Source organism: Gorilla gorilla, chromosome 3, assembly GCF_029281585.2.
Source record: "Gorilla gorilla gorilla isolate KB3781 chromosome 3, NHGRI_mGorGor1-v2.1_pri, whole genome shotgun sequence".
NCBI classification, from domain to species: Eukaryota; Metazoa; Chordata; class Mammalia; order Primates; family Hominidae; genus Gorilla; species Gorilla gorilla.
This window is the reverse complement of record NC_073227.2, coordinates 28919449-28932366: the sequence shown is the minus strand read 5'-3', so window position 1 is coordinate 28932366 and position 12918 is coordinate 28919449. Positions and strand designations below refer to the sequence as shown.

The following is a 12918-nucleotide window of genomic DNA, read 5'->3' as shown; positions in this document are numbered from 1 at the left end:
TTTCAGCTTTTCTGCTCTGGTTTCTCTCCATCTTTCTGGTTTTATCTACCTTTGGTCTTTGATGATGGTGACCTAAAGATGGGGTTTTGGTGTGGATGTCCTTTTTGTTGATGTTGATGCTATTCCCTTTTGTTTGTCAGTTTTCCTTCTAACAGTCAGGACCCTCAGCTGCAGGTCTGTTGGAGTTTGCTGGAGGTCCACTCCAGACCCTGTTTGCCTGGTTATCACCAGCAGAGGCTACAGAACAGCACATGTTGCTGCCTGATCCTTCCTCTGGAAGCTTTGTCTTAGAGGGGCACCTGGCTGTATGAGGTGTCAGTCGGCCCCTACTAGGAGGTGTTTCCCAGTTATGCTACTCAGGGGTCAGGGACCCACTTGAGGAGGCAGTCTGTCTGTTCTCAGATCTCAAACTCCATGCTGGGAGAACTACTGTCTTCAAAGCTGTCAGACAGGGATGTTTAAGTCTGCAGAAGTTTCTGCTGCCTTTTGTTCAGCTATGACCTGCCCCCAGAGGTGGCATCTACAGAGGCAGGCAGGCCTCCTTGAGCTGCAGTGGGCTCCACCTAGTTTGAGCTTCCTGGCTGCTTTACCTAGTTAAGTCTCAGCAATGGTGGACGCCCCTCCCCCAGCCTCACTGTTGCCTTGCAGTTCGATCTCGGACTTCTGCGATAGCAGTGAGCAAGGCTCTGTGGGTGTGGGCCCCTCTGAGCCAGGTGCAGTATATAATCTCCTGGTGTGCCATTTGCTAAGACTGTTGGAAAAGCACAATATTGGCAGGGAGTGTCCCGATTCTCCAGGTACCATCTGTCACAGCTTCCCTTGGCTAGGAAAGGGAATTCCCCAACCCCTTGCGCTTCCCGGGTGAGGCGATGCCCCACCCTGCTTCGGCTCACACTCTGTGGGCCGCATCCACTGTCCAACAAGTCCCAGTGAGATGAACCTGGTACCTCAGTTGGAAATGCAGAAATCACCCATCTTCTGCGTTGCTCATGCTGGGAGCTGTAGACTGGAGCTGTTCCTATGTAGCCATCTTGGGGGGATTCCCCAAAAGTGCTATCTTTAAATCTTTCATTGTTTCTCTGCTGTTTTATGTAGTGGTGAGGTCAATGCCAGTGATGAGTGCTGTAGGCCAGTGGTTCTCAAAGTGTGATCCCTGGAAGCAGTACAGGCTTCCCCTTGGAACGTGTCAGACATGTAAATTTTGGGGTCCCACTCCAACCTAATGAATCATAATTCTTGGAGTAGGTCCCATAAATCTTTTGGCACGCTCCCCAGGTGATTGTGTTGCACATTGTATTTTGAGAACCAATATTCTAAGCATGTTTTCAAAGACCCTGTAGCCAGCTCCCCTTACAATTAATGACATTACTACATTGTGAATTTTTAAAAATATGGTTTACATTGATAACAATCAATCTCATCTAGCCTTTCAAAACTGCTCAGCAATCTTCCTTGAATAAGGCTCTATGTTCTGCAATGTATATTTTATGCCTTCTGAAAAAGCTAAGGATTTTTTTTTTTTTTTTGAGACAGAGTCTTGGTCTGTCATCCAGGCTGAAGCACAGTGGTGCAATCATAGTTCACTGTAGCCTCGACCTTCTGGGCTCAAGTGATTCCCATCTCAGCCTCCCAGGTAGCTGGGACGACAGGTGTGCACCACCATACCCAGTTAATTTGTTTTTCTTGCTGTTAATTTGGATCTGGCTACATTGCTCAGGCTGCTCTCAAACTCTTGGACTCAAACAACCCTCTCACCTCCACCACCCAAAGTGCTGGGATTACAGGCATGAGCCATGATCCCCAACCTGCTGGTTGTGCAAGATGTACACTCATACCTCCAAGGGCTGTCATTACCTTTTAACTAAACTACATTCTATGTCATAAATAATTTTCTAAAATATGGCAGGGAAATAATTTGAGGGAGGTCTTTCTCTAATTTGCATGTCACCTTACTGCTTAGTATCAGCGCTTCTGCCTCTCTCCTCAAACCTCAGATTCTTACCTCTTCTACCAGGCTCCTCACTCTCAAACAGCTCACACTCACTAAAGCTATCGGACAGAAACACAGTCATCTTCCCACCTGCAAAGCAGCTGCTGGCATCCACACCATGTCCTTCTGTCTCATGTATCAACTCCCTTCTCAGATCGGCCCATCTACCCGTGTTCTGGATCCTCCCCACCTTCTCAAGAGCACAGCCCATTTCTGACTCTTACTCTTTTTAGAATCTTCTCTTCAGTATTCAAAGTGCTCCTCATTAAAAATTACTCTTCACTCCTACTCCACTGGACCGTTCCCTATCACTTGCTGGTGACCTCCATGTTGCTGGTCCAGTGAACATTTTTCCAACCTTGGCAGCAAAATGAACAATCCTTTCCTAGGGAAATGCTCTGTTCTCCTGACTCACTTCTTTAGCAACTTCTTTTCAAGATGCTTTGCCAGCTTCTCTTCTCTGTGCCTGCCAAATATTGGAATTCCTTGTGGCTTTCTCTGGAATTTTGTTTTTCTCTCACTTGACATTCTACCCTTCATGTCAATGGGAAGCAAACTAAGTATGGTGACCCAGTTGCCACAGCACCATATATTGAGATTACTCTTTCCATAGCTATTGAATGGTCTTGGCACCATTATCAAAAATCAATTGGCCACAGACAGCTGGTTTATATCTAGACTCAATTCTATTCTACTGTTCTATACATCTGTCTTTATGCCAGTACCACACTGTTTTGATTAATGTAACTTTGTACTAAGTTTTGATATTGGGCAGTGTGAGTCCTCCAAGTTTGTTTTTCTTTCTTAAAATTGACTGGGCTATTCAGGGTCCCTTGCAATATGAATTTGACAATTATTTCTGTTTTTGTCTTTTTCATTTTTGCCAAAAAAGGTCTGTGGCCATTCTTGATAAATTTGCTTAAGTGGAAGGGTTGTATAATTCTTTACCATGATAAAAGTAAGTATCATGCTTAAAAGTGAATTGAAATATCCTCAAGTTCAAGAAAAAACTAAGAATATCTATTATCATTTTCATTATGTAATATTGTTCTATAGATATTAGGCCATATAATTAGAAAAAAGTAAACATATAAAAATTAGAAAAAAAAGGTAAAATTAATTCCATTTGCAGCTAATATTGCACACATGAAAACCCAGAAGAAAACCAACGTATGTCAGCAAATTGACAGGGTACAAAATTATCATACAGAAATCAATGGCTTTCATACATACAAACAACTAATTTAGAATATATGATAGAAAAAAAATCTCATTTACAACAGCAACAGAAATATTAAAATACCTAGAAATAACGATGAGAAAAAATGTAAAAGAACAATTTGGTTAAATAAACTATGATGCATTTACATATACAATGGAAACTCAAATTGTTTCCCTGATTTATGCTTAAGTGGAAAAAAAAGTATAGAAGTCTGTTAGCTAGTAAAACAAATATATCTTATACTTGTGTATGCACAAAAATTCCTTGGAAGTAAATACAAACTATTTATGCCAGTAGTCTATGAGTGAAAGGAACAGGTGGCTGGGTCCAGGAAGGGAAGAAAGATTTTTCACCAGGCAGCTTACACAATTTTTAAATGTTGAACTATATGGATGTTACTTATTTAAAAAAGAAAAAACATTTTGAGAAATTCAGATAGAAATACAGCTATAAAAGGAAGGAATGTGAGAAAGGGAGATATAATGCAAATTCACCCAGAAGACTTTTGGATTTCCCCTCTGCTCTCATTCCTACCTAAAAGTGGATTATAAACTGAATACAGCACATTGTAACGTTAACCCTGCTGTACATAACAACAACAAATCTGGCCGGGCGTGGTGGCTCACGCCTGTAATCCCAGCACTTTGAGAGGCGGAGGTGGGCAGATCACAAGGTCAGGAGTTTGACACCAACCTGGCCAACATGGTGAAACCCCATCTCTACCAAAAATACAAAAATTAGTCAGGCATGGTGGCGGGTGCCTGTAGTCCCAGCTACTCCGGAGGCTGAGGCAGAAGAATGGCTTGAACCTGGAAGGTGGGAGGTGGAAGTTGCAGTGAGCCAAGATCGTGCCACTGCACTCCAGCCTGGGCAACAGAGCGAGATTCCAACTCAAAAAAACAAACAAACAAAAAAAAAAAAAACACTAAATGAATTTAATCAAGTTAATCTGGCCAGTCTGCAATGCAATCAAACCAGCTTAACCAGGATACAAACTGAGGGCTCCATTTACTTAACAAAAACTTACATAGCCAATGTCGTTGCCAAGGACTGTTATAAGCAGCCTCTTTTTTAATCCTCATAAAATTGTGAAGAGGTAGATACTATTATTAGCTCCATTTTACAGATACGAAAATTGAGGCAAAGGGATGTTAAGTTGCCTGAAGACACAAAGCCATCCAGTAATATAGCTGGAGGGTGAATCCAGGCAGTCTGTCCTTTCCAGTTCCATGCTCTTACCCACTGTCCACATGTAAATTATAACTGGATTTCTAATTAAAGACCACAATTGGTTTATCTTTTATGGACAGCCACATTTCTTATTAGCAAACATTTTTTCATTGAAGTGTGTTATGTGTACACTTGTATTTTTTTGAAAAAAACTATTATTAGATTCTTTTAGTAAATCATGTGCACTTGCAGTGGAAAGCCAATACCACTTATACTCAAGCCTCTAGCTGTGTGGGTATGCACTGGTACAATTTCCAGTACGACCATTGATTTAACTCAGTTTCCAATTAGAATATGAAAATGTTAAGACTAAGAAGTGATTTATGCCCACAGAGAAGTCTGACAACTATACAACCAATAACACGTCAATCATTTTGCTAAACAAATTTCAAGATCCAGAGGGTTGTAGCCCTTACTTACATCATTTGTTTTTTTTGTTTTTGTTTTTTAAAAAATGTCATATAAAATTGAATTTTTATTTCTTTTCAGGATTTCATCAAAGGTCTTTCCATTTTGCTCCGGGGGACAGTACAAGAAAAACTCAATTGGGCATTTAATCTGTATGACATAAATAAAGATGGCTACATCACTAAAGAGGTAAGGGATGCCTCACCAACATCACAGTAATTTGGACCATTTTCATTTCTTAACTTTAAAATATTAATTGCAATTATTAATTTGAAAAGTTTTTTTTGAGGAAATCCAAAATATTTTATGTAGTGGAAGAAAAATGTATAATTAAAAACTTGGGATAGAAATAGTTTATGGTGAAGCTCCAAAGTAAATATATAACACATAAAGATTACACCCTTGTTTCCTGCTGGCATCTTAATAAATACTGTGAATGGAATAAAGATCATGGTTGGAATCAGATAGAAAGAAAATGTATCCAACCCATGTTTCAATATTTAGCCTGAAGCCTTTCTTTTCCCCACAGCATGTGATCCATAAGGAAATGAAATTTTACAATCATGGGGATTGTGGAATGACCTGACGCAATGGTGGGGTCTCCAAATGCATGTTGAGGCAGACTATCCAGGAAACAAGGTTCACAGACCAAATTAAGATACTCGTATTACACAGTTTATTAAACCAATTTAAAACACAGCGAGAAGTAAAGAAAGGGATGGGGTAAGTTAACCACGCAGGATAGGCTGCAAATGGGGTTGAAAGACCACACTCCCTAAATCCTGGGCATTCTCAGTGTGCCTATGTCCTGTCTCTCTTTGCCTCACGAGCCTTCCCCAGAATTGAGTTTTGAGCAAGAGGTCCCACAGACAAAAGGTGCCCAGGGCCAACAGCCAATGACATGAACTTGCGCTACTGGAGAGACACAGGTGCAAGTGTGCCAGGTCACAAGTATAGCCTGATAAGTAGTAATGGGTTTCACTTGTGTTTCTTGCACAGAGGACACCTGGGGCCAGAATAGGTGTCACTAGTGGGTGCCAAATTAAGACCTTATGGCTATTAAGTGTTCATGTATATGGAGCATATCCTAAATAGTTGGTGCTTCTTGTATATTTTTATATCATGAATATTTATTACCCAGATACTTAGGATACCTTAAGTATCTCTTGTTCTTCAATTCTTACCTGTGTTTAACACATCTCAAGAATTCCGCCTGTGTCTAACAAACTACTTGCTACTTATCTATGCTTAAAACATCTTAAAAGGTTTCACCTGTTTACAAATTACTCTATCATTTATAATATAATTGAATACTCTTAAAAGTAAATATATATTAGACCTGTATTATCAACCTAATTGAGAGATCTTTCACGTGAAACAAATGTGCAACAATAAATCTAAATGTTAAGTTATTAGATATTATTTTTACTCTCATAAGAATGAAAGTGGTAAGGCAAAAATTAGACTGTTTTAGAGAAAAAGTTAATAATAAAATTTCAAGGTGTTTCCCAGGGTCAAAATTTTTTGACTAGTCTTCACATGTGACTTAAGTTAAAGCCACAGCAGGAAAAATACAACAAAAACCCTAATGAACTTTAAGACTTACCAATTAATTTCACTAATTCTAAATGGTGCTTTTTCTCAATATACGGTGTGCCGTATATTTGATTCTCAATAGATGGAAACTGATGATCAACACATAAGATATATAATCAATTAAATAAACATAGTCTACTTAAAGTCTATAGAAATCCAAACATTAAGCCAGCATATTCTTTTCCTGACTATAGTAGATATCTATATGGAAATTTGCTTCCTTTTGAAACCAAGAGATCAGAATTCATTCTTAAATTCTGATTCTTCTGCTCTTAAGGCAGAAAGCTGTTTGTTGCCTTTTCCTTTGGGACAACCAACAGTCGTCTAACAAAGAATCCAACAAACAAAAAGTCAAAAATTTAAAATTGAGTAGGAAAAATCTGTCAGAGCTTCTTAGACTGGTTTCTTCATACATGTGTGCAGCCTCACGTGAGTGCCTTTTATTTTTCAGGAAATGCTTGATATAATGAAAGCAATATACGATATGATGGGTAAATGTACATATCCTGTCCTCAAAGAAGATGCTCCCAGACAACACGTCGAAACATTTTTTCAGGTAGGAATGAAAACAGAAGTCAAGAGGGCATGAAGTTAGGAGAAAATTTCCTGATGTTTGCCACGCACCACGATGATTCAAAAGAGAGCAAAGGAAAATAATTTTTACTGAAACAAAACAGTATTTACCATCCTATTAATTTAATAGCTTTGGTTTTGAATTTACAATGCTGATAACTACATTTATTGAACATTCACTAAATCCAAGATACAACACTAAACAGTTCTCATGTTTCACAAGTTTTGTTTTCATTCAGTTTTTACAAGAATCCTATAAATCCTCATTAATCTCATCTTACAGATGAGACAAAAAGCAAGCTCTGAAAGTTTCAGCAAATTGCCCAAGCTCTGTCATATCTAGAAGGTGGGATTTTACCTAGGACAGAGTGACTCTAAATCTTCACCACATTATATTGAAAAGCCAGAAGCATTTGGCCCTATCATTTTTATCGCTAAGAAACTGCTGGTTCCTGCTCTGAAACAGTTCCTCCACGTGAAATAAGCAGCTAGGTTTTCTTTTTATCAGCTTCAGCTCATTTGGTCCAGGTGTGAGGGTATTAAGGGATAAGTCTAAATACAATTTTTTGTTTTCTTCCTGAACAGAAAATGGACAAAAATAAAGATGGGGTTGTTACCATAGATGAGTTCATTGAAAGCTGCCAAAAAGTAAGTAATGAAAGTGTAATAACTATCAATTCATCATCATAACAGCTAAACTGAGTATTAGCAGCTATCTACCATGAACTGGGCGAAATATAGAGATCATATGCCTAAGTTTACCACTTCTACAACATGCAGCATAAGCCTACCACTCTGAAAACAAGCACCAATTACATAATCAACATTTAGAGTGCCTACTGAGTCAGGCTATGGAGGAAACCCTGGGGATACAAAAGTTGTACATGTACTGTGTTGATTCCCAAATTCCTTAGAGAGTATTCATGGAGGATAAAACATACATGAGATTTGAATTGCTCTTTGCCCAAACTTAGCATAACTCATATATTATCTATCATATCTCCATAGCATTAGAATTCCTAGATAGCCAAGTATGCATCACAACAGGCCAAGCTTCTATCTGATTTCTAAGAGAAAAGTCATTGTTTTAGTGTATGTGGATTTTAGTGTATGTGGACAAGAAATGGCTCTTTGACTGAACTCACTAATGGTCTTCAGTCACAAAAAATAAACAGTGGAAAATTTTCTCTGAAGAGAACTCCAGGTAGTAGCCTGTTATCAAAGAAACCAGTGTTAGCTTACTTAGAATTATTTGACTTGATGTGTGGGCAGAACCACAGTTAAAAATTGTTAAGGCCTGGTACAGTAGCTCACAACTGTAATCCCAGCACTATGGGAGGCTGAGGCGGGAAGATAACTTAAGGCCAGGATTTTGAGACCAATGTGGGCAACATAGCAAGACCCTATCTCTACAAAAAAAAAATTAAGTTAGCTGGGCACGGTGGCACATGGCTGAAGTCTCAGCTACTTGGGAGGCTGAGGCAGGAAGATCACTTGATCCCAGTCGAGCCATGATTGTGCCACTGCACTCCAGAATGATGGGCAACAGAAATAGACTCTGCCTCAAAAATAAAAAAAGAAAAAAAGAATTTTTCAAATAATCCTGAAAACAAAGAAATCCGTTGTTTCTTTAGTTTTTCTCTTTATTTTTAAATTGTTGTTCTTACATTTCTGGATGTCTGCTTGTCTCTCAACTTGGATTTCCATGCGGTGGTCTTTGAGAGAATTAATTTGGTGACATTAAGCTGCTTGACAGTGATGTTACTTGGTTTCTAGCAGTGGAAGCCATTATTGGTTCAGCCACCAGGTTCAGCCACCATTTACCACTACCATAAACAGCTCAGTAAGTGCTATTCACATGCAACTGACAAGTGCTCCAATAATGCCCAAAGTCTGTCCCCTAACTCATTTCTAAAGAATATGCTAAACTGAACACAGCCACTGAGCAGCGGTTTCTGCTCCCCAATTCTTTCTCTGTAATTGAGAGACCATTCATTTTTAAAGGCTCCTTCAGGCCATGCAGATTTAGCCACAACTAGCAGACAGAGAGAGAGATGATTACTGCAAACATGTTACCTCTTAATCCACCACCCTGCCTCCTATGCGCCAGCCTCCAATCTTCATGAACTGCTGGCTCATACACACAAATTTTCCTTGTACCTGTATAAAAGTCTGTGTGATTTGGCCTGTGATCTACACAGAATGCCAAAATTCTCATTTGCTTTGACATACCTCTGCGCCTCTGTAGTTTCCATTTTGGCATTATGATTTGAGAAATATCCTCTATTAATAAATACCAAGTAAAGATTTAAATAAAGTGGTTTAATGCCTGGTCAATAGACTCCACAAAATATAAAATGGGTCCTTCATAGTCATCTATGATAGTCATCTATGTGGAAAATGGATAGAATGGCATTTACATTTGCAAACACTTAATATTTGAGCTTTTGGCATAGGTGGTTGAGGTGGTTGATGGGAGGAGGCAATACTCAGGGGCAAAATAGTGTACTTTTCCTTGTAGATATGCTGAATTTAATCGCTCTATGTTTCTCCCTTACAGGATGAAAACATAATGCGCTCCATGCAGCTCTTTGAAAATGTGATTTAACTTGTCAAATAGATCCTGAATCCAACAGACAAATGTGAACTATTCTACCACCCTTAAAGCTGGAGCTACCACTTTTAGCATAGATTGCTCAGCTTGACACTGAAGCATATTATGCAAACAAGCTTTGTTTTAATATAAAGCAATCCCCAAAAGATTTGAGCTTTCAGTTATAAATCTGCATCCTTTTCATAATGCCACTGAGTTCATGTCATAATGCCACTGAGTTCATGGGATGGTCTAACTCATTTCATACTCTGTGAATATTCAAAAGTAATAGAATCTGGCATATAGTTTTATTGGTTCCTTAGCCATGAGATTATTGAGGCTTTCACATATCAGTGATTTTAAAATATCAGTGTTTTTTGCTACTCATTTATATGTATTCAGTCCTAGATATGTATTCAGTCCTAGGATTTTGAATGGTTTTCTAATATAAATATAGTGACATCTGCATTTAATTTCCAGAAATTAATTTTCATGTTTGAATGCTGTAATTCCATTTATATACTTTTTTAAGTAAACAAGATTACAATTAAAAAACACATAGTTCCAGTTTCTATGGCCTTCCCACCTTCTGTTAGAAATTAATTAATTTTATCTGGCATTTTTAAACATTTAAAAATTAGTTTAAAAATTAGTTTATTATCAGATATCAGCATATGCCTAATAAAACTTATTTTAATAAGCATTTAATTTTCCATAATATGTTACAGCCAAGGCCTATATAATAATTTTGGATTTGTTCAATCTTATTGTATCAATCATTAAGTGGAAGTTGAAGAAGGCATCAAACAAAACAAGGATGTTTACAGACATATGCAAAGGGTCAGGATTATCTATCCTCCAGTATATAGTAATAGTATATAGTAATGCTTAATAACAAGTAATCCTAACAGCATTAAAGGCCAAATCTGTCCTCTTTCCCCTGACTTCCTTACAGCATGTTTATTTATATTACAAGCCATTCAGGGACAAAGAAAGAAACCTTGACTACCCCACTGTCTACTAGGAACAAACAAACAGCAAACAAAATTCACTTTGAAAGCACCAGTGGTTCCATTACATTGACAACTACTACCCTACTACCAAGATTTAGTAGAAAATAAGTGCTCAACAAATAATCCAGATTACAGTATGATTTAGCTCATCATAATAATTCAGATTATTTTTAATCATCTTAGCCAAAACTGTAAAGTTGCCACATTACTAAAGCCACACACATCGTCCCTGTTTTGTAGAAATATCACAAAGACCAAGAGGCTACAGAAGGAGGAAATTTGCAACTGTCTTTGCAACAATAAATCAGGTATCTATTCTGGTGTAGAGATAGGATGTTGAAAGCTGCCCTGCTATCACCAGTGTAGAAATTAAGAGTAGTACAATACATGTACACTGAAATTTGCCATCGCGTGTTTGTGTAAACTCAATGTGCACATTTTGTATTTCAAAAAGAAAAAATAAAAGCAAAATAAAATGTTTATAACTCTACTGTCTATGTTACAGGTCTTTTCCAAGAAATTTTGTAATTAATTAAATCTTTCTTACAGTACTTTCTAGATGGCAGATAGCTCTGGATGGTGCTCAATGCAATGAAAACAGGTAAAAGCAAGGCCAGCAGGCAGGCAGCTGTTGTAGCCAGAGGGAATTGCTTCTATTACATCAAAATTCTGAACTATGTCTATACTATATTTTAAAAGCTTCTTAAAAATTGCTAAACATAAGCACAACAAAATCAATGAATGCATGTACAAGTTTTAACATTTTAATTGCTGAATATCTTTAAGTGAACATCAGTATTTTCTGGCTATGAAATGCAAATATAACACATTTACTTAAATACAGTTAACACCTAAAATTTAGGTAGTTGTAATGAGTTGTATAAACAACATACTTGCAATAGAATTTACAGAATTAGAAAAAAATTTTTAAACTAGAATACTCTGAAAATTTTCCAAGCATTGTACAGTATAAAATACATATTTACAAACAATATTAATAGTGTATTCATGGGGCCACGCATGGTGGCTCACGCCTGTAATCCCAGCACTTTGGAAGTCCATTGTGGGAGGATCACTCACCAGAATTTTGAGACCAGCCTGGACAACAAAGTGAGATCCCATCTCTCTCTACAAGCAAATTTCAAAATTAGCTGGGCATGGTGGCACACGCCTATAGTCCCAGCTAATCAGGAGGCTGAGATGAAAGGATCATCTGAGCACAAAAATTTGAGGCTTGCAGTGAGCTATGATTGATTATGCTGATTATGCCACTGCACTCCAGTCTGGGCAACAAAGCAAGACCGCTTTTCTCTTTTAAAACAATTTTTTAAAAGTGTATTCACAAACATTTGTCCACTATTTTAAATTTCTATAGCCTTGTTAAACATTAAACCCAAGAAATGGCAAACTATCTATAAAAATAAGGGCACAGCTACAAACTGATTGCCAAAAAAGTGTTATAAATAAAAAGACACTAGAAAATACAAATACATCTTATCTTGCAAACTCAGTAATGGTTCTTCGCACAAATAATAAAAATACAAAAAATAAACCTCAAAATTGTACTCTTATAGAACTTATTTTAATAACTTTCCATTAGTAACTGTTCTTTTTTGTTGATGAATAACTTTGATTCAGTGTCTATTCATCTTAACCTAGTAAATAATGAATGGTGGCTGTGATTTACAAAAGAATAAAATAAATGAGTACCCACGGTCAGTGCTTGACACGTCAACAGGTAGAAAAAACAATTTTTGTTGGCTCCCTTCTTCAACAGCATATGGAGCAGTATGTTGGAATTTTAGATTTGATGATGCTAAGGCTCCCCTGTCAACAGAAAAAAATTGAGCATCATTAGTATCATGCAGAGTTCCCCTAATAGGTATTATATTTGCAGGAATATGCCTAGAAAGTATCTAAAACTCGAACAAAAAGGGGTAAGAACAAAATGATGAAATAAGAAGGACTTTTTGCTGAGTTAAATAAAATATAGGCTGTTTCTTTCTCTTTTTTTGAAGTATCTAACTAGAGAAGTAGTTAGAAGCCAGACTACCAGTATCTGAATTCAGCATCTACTAGTCACTTATTCGTCAAACCTGGACTGATTACTTTTCTGTGCCTAAGTTCCGTGATCTTTAGAGAGAGATAACAACAAAATCTCCCTCTGATGGCTAGGAAGAGTAAATGGGTTTCATGTCTAAAAAGTACTCAGCAGAGTACCTGCCATGTAATAAGTTCCCACACAATCAATAAAGATCAGGATTTGCGTTGTGCCTTTTCCAAAATAAATATG

General features: G+C 37.5%; 2 protein-coding genes across 26 annotated transcripts in view; one reads left to right on the top strand and one right to left on the bottom strand.

Moving 5' to 3' along the window:
* The window catches only part of KCNIP4 (potassium voltage-gated channel interacting protein 4), a 1217373-nt gene extending 1206258 nt beyond the window's left edge, over positions 1-11115 (top strand). For all 7 annotated transcript variants that reach the window (XM_063705093.1, XM_063705092.1, XM_063705094.1 and 4 more), the window contains 4 exons: positions 4932-5039; positions 6898-7002; positions 7605-7667; positions 9580-11115. In XM_063705093.1, coding sequence (XP_063561163.1) covers positions 4932-5039; positions 6898-7002; positions 7605-7667; positions 9580-9627 — 324 coding nt within the window. In that variant the 3' untranslated portion in view covers positions 9628-11115. The remainder of the gene's footprint in view (positions 1-4931; positions 5040-6897; positions 7003-7604; positions 7668-9579) is intronic.
* The window catches only part of PACRGL (parkin coregulated like), a 58529-nt gene that overhangs the window by 15092 nt on the left and 30519 nt on the right, over positions 1-12918 (bottom strand). For 9 of the 19 annotated variants that reach the window (XM_031009906.3, XM_031009903.3, XM_031009907.3 and 6 more), the window contains one exon: positions 11368-12452. In XM_031009906.3, coding sequence (XP_030865766.1) covers positions 12396-12452 — 57 coding nt within the window. In that variant the 3' untranslated portion in view covers positions 11368-12395. The other 10 variants (XR_010133205.1, XR_008679373.2, XR_010133202.1 and 7 more) reach the window with 3 other exon arrangements.